The sequence below is a fragment of the Pan paniscus genome, chromosome 4 (assembly GCF_029289425.2).
Source record: "Pan paniscus chromosome 4, NHGRI_mPanPan1-v2.0_pri, whole genome shotgun sequence".
NCBI classification, from domain to species: Eukaryota; Metazoa; Chordata; class Mammalia; order Primates; family Hominidae; genus Pan; species Pan paniscus.
The window spans coordinates 31,768,813-31,790,581 of NC_073253.2; the positions used below are offsets into that span (position 1 = coordinate 31,768,813).

The 21,769-nt window shown below is 35.6% G+C and overlaps 1 protein-coding gene across 4 annotated transcripts in view; it reads right to left on the bottom strand.

Moving 5' to 3' along the window:
- The window catches only part of VCAN (versican), a 110,897-nt gene that overhangs the window by 47,110 nt on the left and 42,018 nt on the right, over nt 1–21,769 (bottom strand). For 3 of the 4 annotated variants that reach the window (XR_008625354.2, XM_034959843.3, XM_003822244.5), the window contains exon 7: nt 12,833–15,793. The exons of the other annotated variant lie outside the window; for it this stretch is intronic. Coding sequence is in view for 2 of the 3 variants with exons in the window: in XM_034959843.3 (XP_034815734.1) it covers nt 12,833–15,793 (2,961 nt within the window). In the remaining variant the exon portion in view is untranslated. The remainder of the gene's footprint in view (nt 1–12,832; nt 15,794–21,769) is intronic. 4 annotated transcript variants of the gene reach the window in all.

The following is a 21,769-nucleotide window of genomic DNA, read 5'->3' on the forward strand; positions in this document are numbered from 1 at the left end:
AATATTTCTACCACAAAGAGAAGCGAGATAAATACATAACTCTAGTGTGTTATAAAAACATAAAATGAATACAGATTATTTCTGACACAGATGTTGCAATTGTTACTAATTGCTCAGTGCAGGAGAATGATTAAATGCCTTGTCATTTAAAAATATAGGTAATTAAAAAGACTAGGTTTCTTCAATATTAGGTCACTAAAGTTGTTACTCGGATCTTACATATAGTACCCATGGTGTATATGTTTTAAAATAGGACACCATAAAATATTCAGATGATAACATCCTCTTAATTCAGTTTGCATTGAAGGTAAACTTTGTGCTATGAAAAAAGAATGTGAAGAAAATGTTTAAACTATATGAGCGGAAGCATTTAAAATGCCTTCTGTACAAAAGAATCTCTTGAAATATTCACATCAATAATTTTATCCAAGCCAGGAGTCTCTCATTGCTAAAACTATTTGAATATAGTTGAATTAAGCCAGACTCAGTTAAACTATTCAGTACAACTTCGTGGGATTTAACTGGAGTTTAAAAATGTGCATATCTTAAACTGCTCACACTATCATTTTACATGCAAGCAACTCTTTTATTTTGCTTCATTAACTTAAATAAAACTAGAATTCATGATTAAGAAATATTAGACAAAGGTACACTAAATTCTTACTTACCCTGTTTGGTGACACCAAAACTTTCATTTAAATACAGAGAAAAGATTTTAAATAAGAAACATGGGTCAGTGTCAAGCATATAAAGAACCTCTACCATATTTTGTACCCTTTTGTAAATAATGAAGTTAAAACGAGCCATTCAGCTGGGTTTCTCCAGCAAAACACAAGGGTAAATAAGGAAATATCTGATTAATATTGTATATTTAGAAACTCCTAGGCCAAGAATAGGGTAAGAACACTCATTGCTATTATAGATTTACTTGAATTTCTAAGTAAATTCTTTACTTCAAAAAAATAAGACTGATACAAACATATCTCATGATCTTCTTATTGAGTAATTACAGATGGAAGTTCTGTCAAGTATGTTGGTGGCTCTAAAAAAAGTGGGGCGGAGAAAAGCAGAGAAAGAAGACACAAAGGTATGCCAACATGTCACATGTCAATATGGTAAGAAACTGATGGATGGTCATAATGCTCACTGAAATTTTTGTTTTCCTCTGGGAAAGAAAATAAAGAAGAACTCTAATTGTAAATCAGTACTATATAATAATTTAGCTAACTATCAACTCATATTAAGCATACTTAATTCTACTAAAGATCATGGCATTCACTTTATAGTTTCTGATTTTAGCTCCAATTAACAAAGTATAATATTCTTTTAGGTCATATTTCTCTCGGATCAAGAACTCTAACACTTCCAATTGCTCGTAGATCTATAAGGACTTCCTTGCCATTTTAGACTATCATATCAGAATTTCTCACCAAAAACCAACTCAGATGTAGTAAATTCCATTTTCTAACCTAAATAAATATGATAATGTTTCAATCACAGCAGTATAAGCATTTCAGAGACAGAATCTTTGCATACATTTCACAAACACAGCATTGCTTCATATCGGTTTTTGCACACAAAATTAAATTCACTACCACCACAACCATGCATGCTGCCCTGAATGTAATATCTCTTCAGATGCTCATTGATTTCTCAAAATTTACTGAGTACCTGTTATGTATCAGACCCTAGGGCAAACACTCTCTTGTCAACTTCAGAGAGACCTAACTATACTTTCCAAGTCTCTCCTTGCCCCCTTCCTCTCTCGCTCTCTGAAACAAATGTTCCTGCCAGTAAGTTAGAGAACTGGCCTTACTAAACTCTTTTCTCCTATTTTAATGGGAAACTTGTGGAATGTACTTATTGCAAATGTACTAATCATTAAATTTAGATTAGGATTCCTTTCTCCACCCACCTCGCAACTATTTGATCTGACTTGCCTTCAAAATGATAGAAAACAGAAATGTATTATGCAGTTTCATCTTATGTTTCTCATCATGAAGCTGGCAGCACATCAAAATAAATTAAGTAATTGAGAAGAGAATCTACATATAAATAAAATAATATGCTCATTTAATAAGTATGATAGAAATTTTCTTTTTCTAAAATAAACTCTATTGTGTATTTGAGGTTTACAATATGATGTTATGGGATGCATATAGATGGTAAAAGGAAGCAGATTAACATATATACCATCTTTTTGTGAGAAGAGCAACTGAAATTTACTTTTTTAACAAAATCTCTAATACAATGCAATTTTATTAACTACAGTCTTAATGTTGTATATTAGATCCCCAGAAAAAAAATTGTCTACTAAATGGGAATTCTTTAATTTCAAAAAATATGCAAAATGGGAGTTGAAATTATTTTGTTTCCTTTTTCTGAAAGTAATAGTCTCACAATTAAGCAACTATTATTATTCTTTAAATAAGTTCGCGACAACTTGCAAATGGTCTTATTGAATTTTTTTTTAGACAGGTTGTTGATCTGTTACCCAGGCTAGAGTGCCGGGGTACCATTACAGGCAGCCTCAAACTCTTGAGTTTGAGCAATCCTCCTGCCTCAGCCTCCCAAAGTGCTGGGATTACAGTGTGTACCGCTGCACCTGGCTGGATTTCTTAATATCAGTTTGAAGGAGAGAGAAATGTTAATTACCCAGGGCTTTCAAGTTAAAATTTTCTGCTGACATTTCCTATACATACAATCTAAATTTTATTCTGTCAGTATAATTTCTTCCCATACTTTTAACATCTCATAGCAGGGAGAGGTGGGGTATAAAACCTATCTACTATTAATATATGCAGATAAATTTTTCCCTGCCCTATCACCCAAATATTTGTCACTAACTCCTTGCATCTCACCAAATCCTACTTGTTCCCTCTTAGTTTATTCTTCCTCTGAAATTACCTCTTCATCCCCTTTTCCTGTCACCACCTCCACCCACCACACACGTTATTAGAGAATCTCAACAGAGATTATTGCAAACCAGAAAAGTTTCTTTGTGGTGTATAGTGAGGGGGTGGGGGGTACACCTGTGCTACTGTGAGAGGAGGTATCTCATTCCGAAATGGAGACGTGCTCTATTTCGTAGGAACAGAGCAACCCAATGGTGTAATTGACATTTCAAGCTCTTAGATGAAGCTCTTAGTCTTATAAAAGACTGCTCTATTCTAGAATTTTACTCAAAAGGCAATATAACTTTTGTTTGGATTTCAAGAGTCAAACCACAGAACTCTACAGAGTGTATGCATAATCTTTTCTATGTTTATATGAATGTATTTTAACAGCTTGACTTGAATATAACAGTACCATGGTTAATAGGCTTTTTTTAATGACATTTCACACAAAGCTTTATTGCTAGCTGACCTCAAATTATTCACAAGTATTTTTAAGTACTTCATAACAAAGTTTTGTAGACAGAGCACAAGTCTTCCAGTCATACTGTTACCAGACACAAAACATAGTTGCTAAGATGCATAGGCAGCTGGTTAAAGTTCACGTTCTCTTTGGGGAATTTTACAATTTAAGTTTAAGAGCTTTTAATTAAACGTAAATGTACACCAATCTACTCAGCAGAGATATATTAGGATCACATTTCTTTTTTAAAATGGATTTTATTTTAATGTGTAACAAAAAGATTTTGTTTTCCTATTTAAAAAATACAATAGACAGCCGTCCCGAAGTGCAGCATAGTGAAAATGATGATTATACTATATTCCAATATACTCTCCAGAATTATACATTACCTTTTCCCTCTCTCATCTTAGAAAAAACAAAACCTCCAGAAACCTACTATGTGAAGCATATGGCCAAAGTAAGTAAACTACCCTTGTGAGACACCAGGGAGACTGTACTACAAGGTAAAAAGATAAAATCACTAAAAGCCACTCATGGTACTTACTGTGTACTGGTTATACATGTGTATAAACAAGTTTGGGTATACCACAGTGACACCGTATATCAACTTTTCATAGACATAGATACTGAAATACAATTAAACTTTTCCTCTCACTCCAGAGATTCCTTCCTTCTAGTTTAAAATCTCCTTTTTAATACTTACATTATTTATGGAGAATCAAAAGCTGTATACATTACCCAATCATTCTAGCAGTTACTTAGAAGGTCCACCAGAATTTATTTTCCTCCAAAGGATCAAATCACTCTTTTTAAAAATAATTATATCCATCTTCTTGTCAATGGATGTGTGTTTCCCTCCTGATTCACACTCAAAAAGTCTAAATACTGGCACTCTCTCTCTAAGGAACACGATTTTTAATGTAATCAAATGAGTTCTCAGATGTCCACATGATGCCCCAGGATGAAGGAATATTCTTAAATTTTATATCACCTCAATTAGGTTGTAAAAAAAATTCAAATACTTCAATAGAAATGAAAAAATAGTTTCTACTAAAACGCATCACCACTCCCTCATCCATCCCACCCTCACCAACCTGGGCCCCATTCTTGGAGCTATTCTCTTAACAAAGCCACTTAAAAACTAACATTTTTGTACATGAAACACTGACCTCAATGAAAAGTAATGTTATACATTTTCTAAAGTGACAAAAATAGGCAATGTCTTTTTTAAAGCATAAATTTTTCAGCTTTACCTCATTAAAATGGAACCTCAGCCAGCATTTCTTTCTCCTTTTCTTTTATTCCTATTGCTCCTCTCACTAGGCATGTCTCTCCCCTTAGCTACGCCCCTCTCCCACCAAAAAAGTTCTGAACACTGTCTGGACCTGTGAATACATTTTTTATTCACTGCACAAATGAACGATCTAAGAGCTATTAAGAAAGAAGAATGTAATCCCTGTGTAGAGAACTGGGGGTTTCCTTGACAACAGCAAAAAGACAGCAGGGAATGTCCATTCATTCTATAAATATGCAAGAAGCTAGGCCCAATACCTGGGGAAATGTATCAAGAATTTGTAAAATGATTTTTATGAGAAAAAAATTAAATTGGTAGTTATCAAAATCATAAGCCCAACTTTCACAACTGAGGAAAAGCAAAAAGCTAATAAATTCTACTCTTAGGTCCTATAGAGCCAATACTATATTTAAATTTTAAGTAAGGGCTGCAGCTGCTTCTGATTTGCACCCAAAATGGCACCACCCAAAAAAACACAACCTATGTCGGGTTTGGATTTTTAAGAAGTTATTTCAGTCAAGCAGACACTAAAGTACAATTATACTTGGCTTCTTGTGGCATAAATGATCTTGAATTTTAAGATCATTTGGCTTTTACCTATTTAGAACAAAACAGTCTATATTTTCCTGTACTTAGAAGTTGGAAATGAAATAATTTTTAAAGCCCACAGGAGATTAATTTGTACTAAGTCATGACTATGTATCAGGCATTGTGCTTGGTGCTTTCTAGTCACTGAAGGAGTATTAAATATGTGAAATGCCTGTCACAGTGACTTGCATGTGGCAATCACTCAAAGATCCCCTTCTTTAACCAATGTGGTGAGGTTGTAGTATTATTATAAATTTTTAATTATATAACAACTGAGGCCTGTGGAGGTTATATATAGTTATCCCTCAGTAGCCATGGGGGATTGGTTCTAGGAGGATACCAAAATCCATGGTACTCAAGTCCTTTTTATAGAATGGCATAGTATTTGCAGGAATCCTACGCATACATTCATATACATATACTTTAAATCAGGTATTATAAGTAATCATTTAAATTACTTATAATAACTAATACAATGTAAATGCTATATAGTTATTATAGTGTGTTGGGTTTTTATTTGTGTTATTTTTTATTGCTGTATTGTTCTTTTTTATTGTGGTGCTTTTTTTTTTTTTTTCAAATATTCTCTATCCATGTTTGGTCAAATCAGAGGATGCAGAATTGTGGATACAGAGTGCCTCCTGTAACAATGTTGACAGTGAACCCAGGTCTCTTTCCAAAGGCTCTTTCTATCACATTAACTGCCTCTTCCATGTATCCTATGAAGCAAACTAACTACATCTCCATGTTAGTTCAGAATATTAACCAGAATGTACTACAAAAAAATCCAGTTCTAATGTAGTTAGTATATTGTAATTATTTGACTGTTGAATAAATTAGAAAAAATATATCTGTATATTACCTGTATATATGTGTGTATACATATATATGTGTGTGTGTGTGTGTGTGTGTGTGTGTATCTTTGTTTCATAAACCCTGTGATTTGGAGAAAGAGTATGTGTCAGAGCTTAGGAAATATCATTCCATATAATAATAGCCATTTTACCATGTTAAAAATTCTGACAGAGAAATTGAGAAATCCCTGGGTCCACATTGCACATAAGCAAAGGAGAGACTGACTCCAGATTCCCTAACTTAGAGCACCTGCTCTATAATCCTACTGATTCAGTATTCACTTGAATTAAGATGTCATAAACCTTTAAATCACCTTTTAGAGTGTAGGCACTTTTTACAAAGTAGTTTTATGCCATGTAACTTTGTAAGTGTGTAATTCTGAACCATGATACTTCATGGGAGTATATTTTGAAAAGGTAAATGTACTTAACCCACAGAACATGCTGTCTTATCAAAATGTGTGAATCACTGAAGCTCAGAAAAGTGTGACAACACTGCTTCCTCAAGAAGCTGGCAGAGTATCTCGGGTTTTCATGAACTGTACTAGTTTCTGCGTGAGGCCTAAGAAGGTATTCAGCTTCTGAAGCAGGCCATGTCAAACAGCACTGGGATGACATGGCCTCCTTCAGAAGCTGTTTAGAAACTCTATTTAGAAAAACAGCTGTTTATACTTGGGGCTCCTTAACCCCACTGGTGAGCCTAAGTTGGGAAGCAATTGGCTAATAACTGGCCTCTCATAATTGGATTGTAATCTATCCCTCCAACAGAGACTGACGTAAGTCTCCTCTTTCTCATGAAATATTCTGTAACTTCCTGCCTTTCTTGATTCCTTCTTTTTCTGACCTCACCTACCATTCACAATCTGTCATACCATACACCTACTGTGTAACTATATGTTTAGTATGACAACTGCATTTGATTGTGTTAATGTTAGCTGGCCAATATGCCTTTGGAGCACAGCCTATGGTTTATGTTTCTTTTATGACCACCTTTAATATCTGTCAAAGGACTAGACATGCTATAGCTTTACCTGAAGGTAATTTGATTGACTGTGCTCTGCTAGAAGATGGTGTATGGGTCTCTCTCGAGGTAACTGCCAATAAATGATAAGTGGCATTTGTTTTAGATAATGCCTCTACCTCAGTGGTAGCTTTGATAATGGCAAATTGTAATTGCAAGTGCCATTTTCAGAATAGGCATTGGTTTATTTTAGGAAGAGGATAATAAAGTTCCTTTTAGTTATCAAAGTAACACCTTTTATTGTTAAATCTCAACTTTTGAAGAAAACACTTTCAATTTCTTAACTTTTTCCTCAAGGTTAGTGAGTTAGTAAAACTACCCAAAGAAGTGTTAAAATATTGAGATTCTACATGTGTGTGTTTATATGTGCATCTATGTATTACATATACAAAATATTTCACCTCAAAGGACTTTTTGAAAAGGTAATCTTTGGTCTATAGTACAGTGTTAAGCTCACTGATAATTTAGAATCATTAAGTTCATTTATTTTCTTAACACTACAGAAAGGAAAGGAAGACAAACATTCTCTTCCCTTTTATTTGACTAATAGAAGAGGAACTCAATTCTTTTCTAGACTTGGGACAGTCCGTGAGAGACGGGGGAAGCCATTCTAATTCTCTGCAGAAAAATGTGCTTCTCTGACAGACAGCCACAGCTGGAGCTCAGGAAAAGGAACCACGGAGGTGTGCAGGCACCAGACCCATCCACTTTCAGAGATGTGCTCCAAAACTCTACAGGAAAGAAGCTGCCCAGAACTGCAGAATAACGTACTACCAATTTCAGCACACTCTTTCCTTGCTATGTCAGGTATCTGAAGAGCATGCATACTGCCCCATATTAGCAGCAACCAAATCTAAATTATATACTCTTAACAAACCACTAGAATGCCAATGAGAAACCAGTCTTCCCAGAGTTTGCTTTTTCAGGAATTGACAGACAGGGCAGTACCTAAGCCATTGGGCAGGGGGTTGTTGTTTTCTCAGAGCTCATCAGGAGAGAGAATCACTTCATGGCAAAAATGCTCCAAAGAGGGCCAGGGCTGCTAGACCCAATGCCAAGAATGTCAGACTCAGTGTACCTTCGTTTGACTATCTGCTTTCCCTAGTTGTCTCACAAATTATCTTTGAAGTTTAAACATGATAATATATAGAAAAAGTGGTCTGAAAGTATGAAGCCCGAAGTGTGAGTTTGATGATGACTTAGTTTTGCACATACATGTGAGACTCTGACATACCATTATATATTATCTTGATGACACATAGGCATCAATAAGATTGAAATAATATTTGTTTAATGTGTTTTATTCAGCACCATGCATAGAGCTATTCAAAGGTAAATGTTAAATGTGTATCATTGTAATGAGATAAAGATATAGATAATCAGACCAATTTTTGAAACATTTTTACTTTTAAGAACTTAATTCTCTCAGGAATGAGTAACTGTTTTTGCTTTATTTTGAATTGTCTAGATATCATTCTTTTTCTAGCTGTGTTGTGAGGTACATGTTATTTTAAAAACCACCACAGGAGATGAGGAGGTCCCAAGGGAGTGAGGTTCTCGATGTCCTCCTCAAACATTAACCAACACAGCTACTCTTTTGTCTGTTCAAGATATGGGGGCTCTCAACAACATTTTGTTTGAAGAAAGGACCTGGATCTTATAATAACAAATCAGAAAGTAATTTTTCTATAATTAAAACGTTCTTTAAAATTCTGTAAGAACAGAAAATGTGTGATTTTAAAAAATTATATGAGATTATCTTAAATAAACATTACCTTTTAAAAAGTGATGACTTGGCTGGGCGCAGTGGCTCACGCCTGTAATCCCAACACTTTGGGAGGCCGTGGCAGGTGGATCACGAGGTCAGGAGTTCAAGCCCAGCCTGGCCAAGATGGTGAAACCCTGTCTCTACTAAAAATACAAAAATTCGCCAGGCATGGTGGCAGGCGCCTGTAATCCCAGCTACTCGGGAGGCTGAGGCAGGAGAATCGCTTGAACCCAGGAGGCAGAGATTGCAGTGAGCCGAGATCACCCCACTGTACTCCAGCCTGGGCAACAGAGCAAGACTCCGTCGCAAAAAAAAAAAAAAATGATGACTCTGCAATCAATGATGTAAATATGGGTATCTGCCCAGATGGCTCCTGCCCTCAGAGCCAATGTTCCTTGTTCTTTATCCTCTCTGTAACACCATATTTAGACAATAAGCCTTTAGCTTTTTGTATATTTCTCAAAATGTAATTAATCTTTAATAGCATTACATTAATAATTTTACCAACATCTTAATCTTTCTATCATTTAATTTAATATTGCTGTTCACCTGCACACATACATTTGGGTAGATACAAATTACAAAACCAGTAGGAAAAAGAACACCTAACAAGACAGCATCAAGCAGGCCTGACACATAATAAGTAGTATATATGAATTTGTTTGTTAAAAAAGGTAATAAGCTGCCTATTTTAAGGTTATAACTAAGAGCATTTGCATAATAATGTTGGTATTTAATATCCATACATTTCTAAATTATTCTTTGATTTAAAAATACCTGTTTGTCAGTTTTTAAAAACATTCACAGTTCTGTTCCACTACCTTGTTACATTTCAGGTGATTTAGAGGAGTGCTCTTTAAAAAAAAATCTGGAGTTGAAGAAACTCTTCCTACACCTTCAAATTCTGGTCTTCATGCATGTTCACAAAGAAAGCCTTTCAATAATTTTTCAAAATGCAGGTGTGCAAATTACTCCTGAAATAGACAGGAGTAAAGTTTTCAGTATCCCCTGAACCACTGTTAAACACACCCCATAGCATTTTTCAGCTCATAAAACTTTTATGAGCTGAAAAGTTCTTTCAGATTTTTTTAACTGCTAACTACAGTTGCCCTCTAGCTACAGCACCGTAAGTTGCTATTAAGATCCATTTGAGCAAGTATAACATAAGTGTGTCCTGAGTAGCATGTTTTGTTTCACAGTAGTAAAAAAAAAAAAAACAAGATTTATATGACTCGCTGAGTGCAGCAAAAAATTATTGAATGCCTTGGTTCAGAATAGCATGGGTGGTATTTTTGCTTACTTGGATATACAGTATATATAAAGGTGTATTCTACTCCTGTGAATAGATTTATACAAGTTCACACATGCACCAAGGACTTTCCAGTCTGGAAAATTGTGCCTTGATACATAAAAAGGTTGGTTCTCCAGGCACATATGCACTTTTCTTTATTAAGGTATACACCTGCCTTGAAATTCATTAATTGAACATCTGCTTTAGGATTTTCCCTTGCCAAAGCTCAAAATGTTGGAGGATAAAATTTCTCATAGAAAATAAATAATATTAGTATCAGTGAGCAGTTAGAGGTGAGTAAACTTCATTGTCTTATGAAGACAATAAACAATGCTTTTAGTTAAGGAGAACAGCATATACAGAACACACAAAAATACAGATGATGACAGGTAGGTAGGTAGGTAGGTATGTAGGTAGGTAGGTAGGTACGCAGGTAGGTAGGTAGGAAGGTAGGTAGGTAGGTAGGTAGATACATAATTATTCCACAGATACATCCCCTTGTTGTACACACATATACACACTCTCACATTAGAATTCTGCCTGATGGAAGTAACCAAGTATTGCACGGTTTTCTGACCTAATATTATTATGCAAAACAAAATTAATTTCAAGGTGGATTATAGTCCCACATTTTAGAAGCAGAAGGAGAAGAAACACCTATATACGTCTCCCAGGTCTAGCTGAATCAAGTCCACAACTCACTTATAAATATACACCTTTGTATAAATTGTTTCAGGTTTAGCTTACTCAGACCCTCCATTTCCAGTAACCATTTATAACTTAGTTGTTTTTTTCTGATGACTGCCAATTCTTTCAGAGAGATCAAGTTTCACTTTTTCCATTTTGTAATTTGACTTCCTAACTGGCAGTTTCCCACTTGGAAGAGTTTTTAAATGCAGAACATTTTTACTGGGTTTTATATTATTCAACTCAACTTATTAGCTACACTAACAGAGTAGTATCAATTGAAAAACAATCTGCATATCCATTCAAGCATTTTTTTAAATTATGAAACTAAGTGTTGGTAGTCATTTACTTTTTGCTTCCTTTTACCTCTTTTTTGTTTTTCTTTCACCGTTATATTCCTGTCTCTTTTCCAGCCTTACTAACGCAATCCTCATTCCGACTTCTTGGCAATTCATTTTCTTTTTCCTACACCAGTTCCGAGAGATGGAAAAGGATGTAGAAAAGAGGAAATATGTTATGGTTTCCAAGAAACAATATCATTAGCAAGAAAATCATGATCAAATCCTGTCCTTTTTAAACTGTATTGGGAAGTGGAGATTAATTTTAATACTCTGTGGGTGTGTTCTCTTCTCTACTATTCACTGACAAGCAAAAGCTTTCACACAGAAAATTCTGGAGAGTAGAAACCTATAGAAGCCATGAAGTGTCCACCAACAGCACTACATGCAAACATACTTGACAATAACGCTACTTGTTTGTTTCCAATAGGTGCACTCCTGAGCACTCTAATGAGGATAGCATCAGTCTTCAGAAAAATGATACTCGAAAGGGAACATTCCAACAGTAAGAGAGAACCCTGCTTAAAAAAAAAAAATCTTCTATCCTGTCTTCTCAGAGCCAGGTCAAGAAAACAATGAATACTCATTCATTTAATTCTTATATGAAAATGAAAATATAGCAAATTAACTAAAATCCATGATCGTAATTTCTAAACTAGAAAGAGACAAACCTGAATTGATTTATTGAACTGCATTTGCTATATATTCTCAACTCAGCTTATCAAATGTAAAAGATGGTGTGGGCTCACCTTTAGACAGCAATAAATCGTATTTGATCATGACAACTGCAAGTATTAATCAATGTAAACAAACAGCTTTTAAGAATTCTGTCAGAGAGCTAAAATATTTGAGTGGAATAGAAGGCATCACAAATATTCCTAGCGGTAAAACAATTAAATCATAAAATGAACAACACTACAGCCTGGTTTTTAGGAAGCAAGGATAATGAATATATAGCCACCTTCTGAAATTATATTTAATACAATAAACTGTAATACTCCCTACAACTAAGCTAGGTTGTATTTGCTCTAAATAGATAAAACCACAGTAAAATACCCCAAAGCAATAGCATAAGAATATGTTGCATTTACATTAAAATAACACTTACATTAGAGATCTATTACCCACCACACAAGTCATATAATAAACCTGTAAAATCCTGGAAGAGAAAAACCAAAGCAAACCTTTAAATATCTTTCTGTCAACCTTAGGGATATGCAAAACGATTTTAGCCGTCCACATTGTAAGTACTGAAGGTTAATAGTTAAAGACCAATGGAATGTTAACACAGTCTAGTGCTACACTTGAGTAGTAATGTATGAAAAGACACTGAAATTAAAACACTTTGTTCTGCATGTTTTGAAGTGATGTAACAGTGATGATTTGGTTATATTAGATGACAAAGCAGGGCTTCTTATGACTTTTAACATAAAATTGTATCTAACATTCTTCCACATTGTTTAACATATTCTTCCAATTCTTGTACAAATATATGAAGCTAAAACATTTATTTTTCACACTCCAGTTATCTTCTAATAGCAGCATTTGGTATGTTGACTTTTTTTTGCCCAAAAGTAACTTTCAAGATAAAATGCGGATTGCCTTCAATGCTAGTCTAGAAAGCAAAGACTTACCTGTCTTATTTTCTCTGACCTCAATAATATAAACATTAATGTCAGGGTGAAATTTTGTGCTTGCTGGGGGCTGTGGCGTAGAAAGCGCCTGAGGTCCAAAGGCCTCTTTGTCTTCCACAGTGGGTGGTCTTGTTGGCTGTGTAGCAGGAGGACTTGAAGTCGTGAAATACTCTCTATCAATATCGGTTTCTGTTTCCTTGGCTACAATATCTTCAAGGGTAGTGGGAGGAACATGAGATGTTGATTCTCCAATGATTACCATGTCACTGGTTGTTTCTTCACCAGGTTCCCTGTCGATGACAGGTGGTTTCTTAGTGATCGTGGAAGATGGCTTGAATGCTGAAGTTGTGTGAAGTCTGTCTACTGAACTGAAGGCAGTGGTAATATCACTTGGAACTGTGACTTTGATTGTTGAAAATTCTATGAGTTCTGTGGCTTTGGGCTTTTCAAATAATCCTGAGCCTAAATCAATATCCTCTAGGGATGTTTTCTCAGTAGTGGTTTCTTCCACAAGCTGGGTAATGTGGGTACTAAAAGGACTCAAAGATGATGTAAATCCTGTTGTACTACTACCTTCTGTTTCATATTTTTGTTCAGGCCCTGGACTTAAAGATACTTTTGGCCCAATGCGTGGTGTTAGTGTTACCACTTCATCCGTTTTCACTTTGTGCTCAGTTACAGCACCTGGTGGATAAGACACACTGTGATCAATTTTTCCAACTGGAGTTGTTTCTAAAACTGGGACCCTCTCAGAACCTGTCAACAATTCATCTTCAGAGACTGTATATGCTGATCCATCGCCCTCTTGTTCATCCAGTGGTGTTACTGCCTCCTTGGGAGTCCAAGCTGTAGAACTGAGAGCAGGAACTGGTTTCTCTGCAGTCTGTTCTTTCCAAGGGAATTCTTCCTGAGTTGTTCCCTCTGTGATTTTTGTTGTTCTCATAGTTTCTGGAGAAATAGTCGCTTCAAGGCGAGTCTGATCAATGACAAGTATGTCTTGAGAGGGTTCACCTAGAACTTCATCTTCTGATGGAACAGAAGGTACTAACACTCCCCAGTCTGTCTTGGGAATTACAGAAAGAGGAATGGTATGGGAAGAGTCTACATAAGTAGTAGGCTCTTGGGTGCTACTATAACTAACAAATGCTAATCCTTCCACCTCTGAAGTGTGTGCAAATTGGGGAACAGTAGATACTGGCTTAGAGAGGTCCACATCTTCCACTTCACCCAAAGCACTTCCTTCCATGGTTGCATAAACTTGGCCTTCAGTGCTTGTGATAGGTGGAACTTTTTCTTCAGTTGTAGAATCTCTCAAAGTTGACTTTTCTGCAATACCAATTGATGTAGTTGGCTGAAATCTAATTGTGAATTTTCCATGGGCTGCTATGTCTTCATCAGTAACCTCCTCTAACTGCTTTTGAGTACTATCTGGAATAAGAGTAAATTCATCTGCTCCATCTTCAGTGAAACTTGGGATGTCTTTATCCTTTCCATTCATCCCCACAGTTGTGAGTAAGGCAGGGGGCAATTTTGAAGAGGCTGAAGGTTCTGTAGACTCTAAAGGCTTGGATGTTGTATTATCTTCATCCCATGACCATTTTGATACAGTGGCTGCTTCAACACTTAAAGTACCATGGGCCAAAAGCACTGTTGTAATATTTTCATCATATTTTGTAGTACCTGGAGTTGCTGTAAAGTCTTCCTCCATATCTCTTACTTCTGTTGGCTCTGCACTTAACTTTGTTATCAATGTTGAGAAATCAAAAGACTTGGTCATTTCCACAGAAGACTCTGTAACATGAATTGGCTCTGAGAGAGATGTAGAGAGTTTCATCCCAGAGAAGACTTCTTCTTCTGTTTTTCCCATAAATGGACTTTTAGTGATCTCTTCTTGTATTTCATCTGTATAAGTATCGGTTCTCATCTCTGGTATTAGTGTTTCTGTTCTTTCTCTTCTATGTGTCATTTCTGTTTGTAGAGAAGGATAAATAACTGTGGAAATTCCCTCTACTAATATTTTATCACCAGAATAAGGAAACAATTCTATTTCTGTACGATGCTGTGATGGAAAAGGTGTAGTAGACAGATATTTGCCAAGAAACTCTTCCGTTATCCTACCACTAGTTTGTCTCTCTTCCCAGTCATCCATGGATGATCCATTATTATCAGGCATAATTAAAGGGGAAACAGTTGTGGATGCTAAGACTGACTCCAAGTCTTCTAACTGAGTGTGGATGGTGTCTTCTGAAGTCTTTGACACCGTAATGACTTCAGGAATTTGGTCAAAGATCAAGGTGCTCTCATCAGATCCAACTGTAAGTGTTCTGTCTTCATCATCCTCTTCTCCCAAGGTGAATCCATAGTGACCTGTGGTTACCAATTCAGAAACAGTGCTTACCATTTTCTTTTCAGTTTTGGATTCCAGGGTCATTCTTGCAGTTACCAATGGTGTTTCAGTTACAGGGAATTCCTTGGAAGGAATGTGCTTTAAGATTTCCATAGATGTTACCAAAGGACCCACTTCTATTTGTTCAATCTGTGTAACCGATTCTTGTGTTTGTGTATCTTCCACGACACCATCCCATGAATCCGTAGCATAATGAGAGACGCCAGTTGTACTCTGGAGCACTTCTTCCTTAATTTCTGATATGTCTAGCTTTCCAAGAGGTCCTGAAGCAGAAGGTGAGTAGTCATCCATATCCCAGGGCTTCTTGGTACTGCCAGTAGGTGTGGGTAATTTGGTGGCTAAACTATCTGTGACAGCCTGAGGTTGGACTGTGGCTTTCTGTTCAAAACTGACAATATTTCCCACGGGAGGGAACTCTGTTGGAATGACAGGTAATTCATCAACTAAAGGGATGATTGGTGTAGTTCTATCAGAAACCATTTGTGGTTCTTTGGATAAACTGGGTGATGCAGTTTCTGCGAGGATACTCAAATCGATGGTTGTAGCCTCTTTAGCTAGAAAAATAATTTCAAAGAGTTGATTAGACAAGTCACTAATAAAAACTTGTATGCCCAGTGTTTGTTAAGTGCTCCTGAGTATTTTGTAGGGAGTATTTTTGGGTGGCCCAGAAATGTTCTGTGATGGAGAGGAGTCTTAAAACTATACTTGAATTAACCCAAGGACAGATAATTGAACACTTAATAGTCATAAATTGATCAGTTGTTTTACGTTATAAGGGTTATCACTGCTTTTACCTAAAAGTATGCATGACTGTTACCAGTTGAGGAAAATTAATATTATGTAGTTTTAAGATAAGGAAAAGCTCCCAAAAATATAAATGCAGATTTTAGATACAGTAGATTGTTTATTTACCAGAAACTACAGCGTCAACTTGAAGCCTCGCAGGAGAATTTAGTACTATTCTTCTGGAGGCTTCTGTACCCTGTCTCCAGCTTTCTCCACATGCTCCCTTCTTTTCAAGTTGCTGCATATTATCTCAGGGGAGAGGGTGTGTCTCAGATTGCAAAACAACAAAAAAGCCACATCAAATGTATCCAAGTTACATATAAACCATTACATTGTCCATAATGTGGAGACTTTCATAAAAACAGGATATTAAAACTTTTTAATACCACTCTTCACTTGATCCCAGGTGTTGGACATTTGTCTTCATCCTTCTTTCAACTTCATGGTGTAGATTTGTTTCTAATAAATTATAAAATGTGCCTGGCAGAGGCTAGTTGGCATTTGTTGTAGTTCTACATTTTGTTCTATGTTCTACACACTCTGTTTGTATCTCCTAAGGATCTTGTTTCCAGGCTTACTTTAGCCTGAAACACAAATGTAGAACAGGAAGTAAAGTACCCACATAATGTATTTTAGGTCTGTAATTACAAATCACTGGGAACAACCCTAAGCATCAGAAAGAACAGGCTCAGGCAATATAAAGTAACCTGTCATCATAAAATGCTGCATTATAATGGCTCCAGATTTACAGAGAATGGCCTGGCCTGTTTAAAGAAATTTAAATTGTGTATAAAAGCAACAGTTTGTAAACAAGATTCTTTGTCAACACAGGGAAAAGGCAGCAGCCTACTATATAATGATTGTTTTTTTAAAATAAAAAAAAATCAGTATTTTTAAAAATAAAAACCTATTAATAGTTGCCACTGAACTCAAAAGAACTGTCCTGAAGAAACCTGTAGTTATTGTTTTGCTACATCCTATAGGACTTAAAGCTAGTTTTATGAGTAAATGCTTGTTTGCCCTGAAAAGAGGTGTAATAGCCATAGTATCTATAGTATCTTCTTTTTTACTTTTAATAATTCCAGAACAGGAGCCCTCAAAAAACAAAACAGGCTACCTTTTAGCTCCATTTGCTCTGTAAAAACTTAATCATAAAATGATATGATTTTATTGTAAATCAGACTAGGGCTATAACAGGTTCCTTATTTTTTGTCTGGCACGAGCTGTTATTAGTTGTGGTCATTCCCCAGACCATTTTAAAGCTCAGCTTCACTGATTTTATCATGAACATTTGAGGGCTATTTACATTATGATACATTTAAATATTCTTTAAAGTCTGTCATTATTTATCTTTCTAATATTAAAACAAAACTAACCAAAAAAGAGTTGGAGTTTAAAAACATTAAATAACCTTTTCCTCCCCTTTTTAAAGAAAAGCTTTTTCTACATTCATTTCCTGGAAGAAGCGTTGTTCTATTTTGATTGACATGAACAACTTAAAAACCCAAAATGTGGATGACTATTTTAATTCAATTCTCTATCCTCTGAAATTCCATAACCATTACTTCATTTAACTGCCAAATTTCATGTTTGTCTTATAACTGCATTCTTTGGGGAAATAGTAAAAAGATACATACAGAAAAAGTTCCCATGGAAACATAATATAAATACTTAGCAAACAGCATATTAGAGAAAATTTAATCATATTATTATTAATAACAACAAAAAAGCTAAATTTACTTTTTCCCTCTGAGTATTTCCTTGGCTGATGAAATTAACTTACAAACAGGTACAATTGCATTAGGGCCAAAGGGGCTGTGAATCCAGGCTTCCTATGTTCCAATCCAAGCTCTCTGCTAGCAACTTTCTACAATGCTATGAAAATATGTTTATAGTGTTTTAAAAGTTGACTCATATTTTTAAAACTAAATAACTAGATTTCATTGTCAATTATTACTATGGAGTTTGCTGTTGCATTCCTTCCTCTAGTCCTGCTGTGTAATAAAGTGGTAGCAACATGTCCTAGAGAATCTGTTCTAGAAAGCCAGTATTTATGTGACTTTGTTTCCAAAAACAAGGGTTTTCAATAATTTTAGAGCCCTATTTAAAAAAAGAAAAGGTCTGCTTATAATTAAGTTAATTAATTCTACTACTTGGAATGGAAAACCTCAGACTTCCGTTTCAGTTTGGGTGGCTTTTTCATCAACTTAACAGCTGATTTTGATCACAAGTCAGTGTATCTGAGGATTTGTGCCATTTGTTTCAACCATTCCACAAAAGGAAATAATTTTATAAAGCACAATATCTACAAAGAGATATTTTAAGAATAAATACCACTGTATTCTGATGACTACTGTAAAGGTAAAAACAATTCCAGATTATTCTAACAGTATCCTTCCAATAGGTGCATTCACATGGAGAAGTTTTGGCTCTGGAAAACTACCAGTATTCCTTCAACTTTATTATTGAGGAAGCCAACATAAATCAACACGATTCTTTTCCCACAAAAGTTCCTTTCCAACCTTTGCAGCTGTCTGCCCACAGATGTTTCACATCACTGTACTTATGGCATTTTTGTCCTATGGGCCATCTTCTCTGCTTCTGTTGCGAGACATGAGACAGATTTTCCTAATAAAACTTAAAACCCCCATTAGCAGCATGATAGTCAATTTAACTTATTCCCATGCTCTCTACATTATTGAGAAATGACTAATTTTAACTTGGTTCTTCTATATTAAATTTGTTATACATAACTAAATGTAAACATGGTTAGAAAACTGTAAAGATTGGAGCAGTGAAATTACAATTCAAACTATATATCTATATATCTATATATCTATAGATATAGATATAGATATAGATATAGATAATTTTTTTTTTTTTTGAGACAGAGTCTTGCTCTGTCATCCAGGCTGGAGTGCAGTGGCACAATCTTTTCTCACTGCAAGCTCCACCTCCCGGGTTCACACCATTCTCCTGCCTCAGCCTCCTGACTGGGACTACAGGCTAGGGTTAGGGTTAGGGTTAGGGTTTGGGTTAGGGACTGGGACTACAGGCGCCCGCCACCACGCCCGGCTAATTTTTTGTATTTTGAGTAGAGACAGGGTTTCACCATGTTAGCCAGGATGGTCTCCATCTCCTGACCTCGTGATCCGCCCATCTTGGCCTCCCAAAATGCTGGGATTACAGGCGTGAGCCACCGCGCCCGGCCAATTCAAACTATCTTTTTAAAGTTATATGAGTGATGGAATGCTAACAAATTCAAATTCAATAAACAGGAAACATTTGTAATATACCAATCGGGGAAAGGTTAGTTTTGGCACATGTGGTCAGATTATGAACTAGGGCACACACAAAAAAGATAATGAACTAACCAAAGGTTAGAAGGGCAGGCAAATTTTAACAGTGAATGAGTATATAAGATAGGATAGAAAGTGGTGGGAATTAATTTAGCCTTCTCTGGACCATCATTTGATTTCCAAACTTAATCATAAATAGAGGAATGTGCTAAACAGTGATGAAACTTCAAAGCAAGAACATATCAATAATTAGAAATTTGGAGATTGAAACTGTAAAACAAGAAAACTGTTTCAGTTGGAGAAGACGCTGAGGGATAAACAAACAATTGTGATCAACAATAGAAATGGCTGTTATTCAGATTTTGGTCTCCAACTCAAAAATGAAAACATGGGTTCAAATTCAAATGCAAAGTACTTAATTAGAAAAACTATCTGAGAGTGAAGGTCATGGAATATTAGAATGAGTTTTCTAGGAAACATGTTCCATCTCCCTCTCCTGGAGATAATTAATCACATTCTGTGAGAGGTTATCATGAGTTTTGAATGGTTTTGATTCACTTAAGTTTGGGGATGTATGAAATGATCTTTCAAAGCCTTGTATAACTCTCCAACTTTCACAGAACTTGCTAAATTCTGAAGTAAAAAACTAAATATGCAAAATCGTTTAATCATTAAGAGAAGATATACAGGAAAACTTTATCTTACAAAGACATTACTTTGCTTACTTTTCAAATTTATTTGAAAAGAATAAAGCCTAATTTTATATCTTTTATCTGTCATTGTGAATGTTTTAGTCAGTGACTTTGTGTGGCAAAGGGAATTAAAGCAAGGTACGATTTGGCATTGTTTTATTCACCAAGTGACTTAAAAAACACTTTCTACGTTTGGTAGAAGCAAACAAGAAAAATGTGGTTATATTTCTAAATTCCTCTACATAACCAGCCAGCTGTATATCTCTGAAATCACTTTGGAACTGTAGCTGAGGCCATGACTCTTATGAATTTTACCCTACAGAATTTAGTCACTACTTGACTATGTGGGAAAGGTGGACATCAATTAAGTCATTTTGAAAATATTTTTCAAATTCTTTAAAAATATATACTAGGCCAGGAGCAGTGGCTCACTCCTGTAATCCCAGCACTTTGGGAGGCCAAAATGGGTGGATCACCTGAGGTCAGGAGTTCGAGACCAACCTGACCAACATGATGAAACCCCATCTCTACTAAAAACACAAAATTAGCCGGGCACGGTGGCGCATGCCTATAACCCAGCTACTTGGGTGGCTGAGGCAGGAGAAGGCAGGAGAATCACTTGAACCTGGAAGGTGAAGCTTGCAGTGAGCTGAGATGGCACCATTGCACTCCAGCCTGGGCAACAAGAGCGAAACTCCACCTCAAAAAAAAAAAAAAAAAAAAAAATATATATATATATACACACACACACACACACACACACACACACACTAAAAAAAATTTTGAAAAATAAATTAGAAATTTTGGAAAACTATTGGCATTATGTGTGGTTTAAGAAAGGCTTCTATATGGCTAAACGCTTTTAACCTTCTACGCACTGAATGAATTCTGAATATAATAACATCTTTAGTAGGAAATTAGAATCTAGCCACATGCTTAGGTGGGAAGAAAAGCAAAATATGAGTCCATTATATTTACAAGTTACATACATGTAAATGAATTAGAGAGATAAAAATGAATATAAACTTTTAAACATTTTTTGCATTTTGTGCAGATTTTGGTTACTCTATTTAAATATAAGTACATTGTTATTTCATGTGTTTTTTTCAATTAAATAAATAATTTAAAACACATCAGGATGAATTCTTTAATAATAGTCTTTGTGGCTACAGACAGGCTTTGATTTAAATTTTACCCACAGAGAGACGAAAAATGTTGTTTAAAAGTTTTCCAGTGCCAGTTTTATTAATAAAGCACAAGAAAATATCAAATAAGGAAGTCAGGCTGGATAATTCTATTCATTCCCTAATTTAACCTCTCCAATGCCTTCCCCACAGCATACCAATCTGATTTTGCTCCTTAATTATATCAGTCACGTAATGTAAAACTGATTTTAGAGCCTGAAGTACTTGAAAAATCATTGTTGTGACAATGCAGCTTAAAGGAATGTACATCTGTCTACTTTTAGAGATAAGGTTTATGCTATTGTTGTTTTCCTGAAAATGATTAAGGAAGAATTCTGTTGTTTCAGGGCCTGAGAACAAAAGCTAGCATTTTCTACAGCCTTTATGGAGCGACCAGCTTGTGGCAAGCTAATACAGAACACATGGCTTTAACACTCAGAAAGTTGAGTCTAAGGGAGGAGATCCGAGCAGAGGCTTCTTAGCTAGGAGATAAAAGTGTGAAAACAAACCTTTTGGTTGCATTAACATCCATTCTACTGACTACCTAGAACATCACAGTCTGTGTCTTT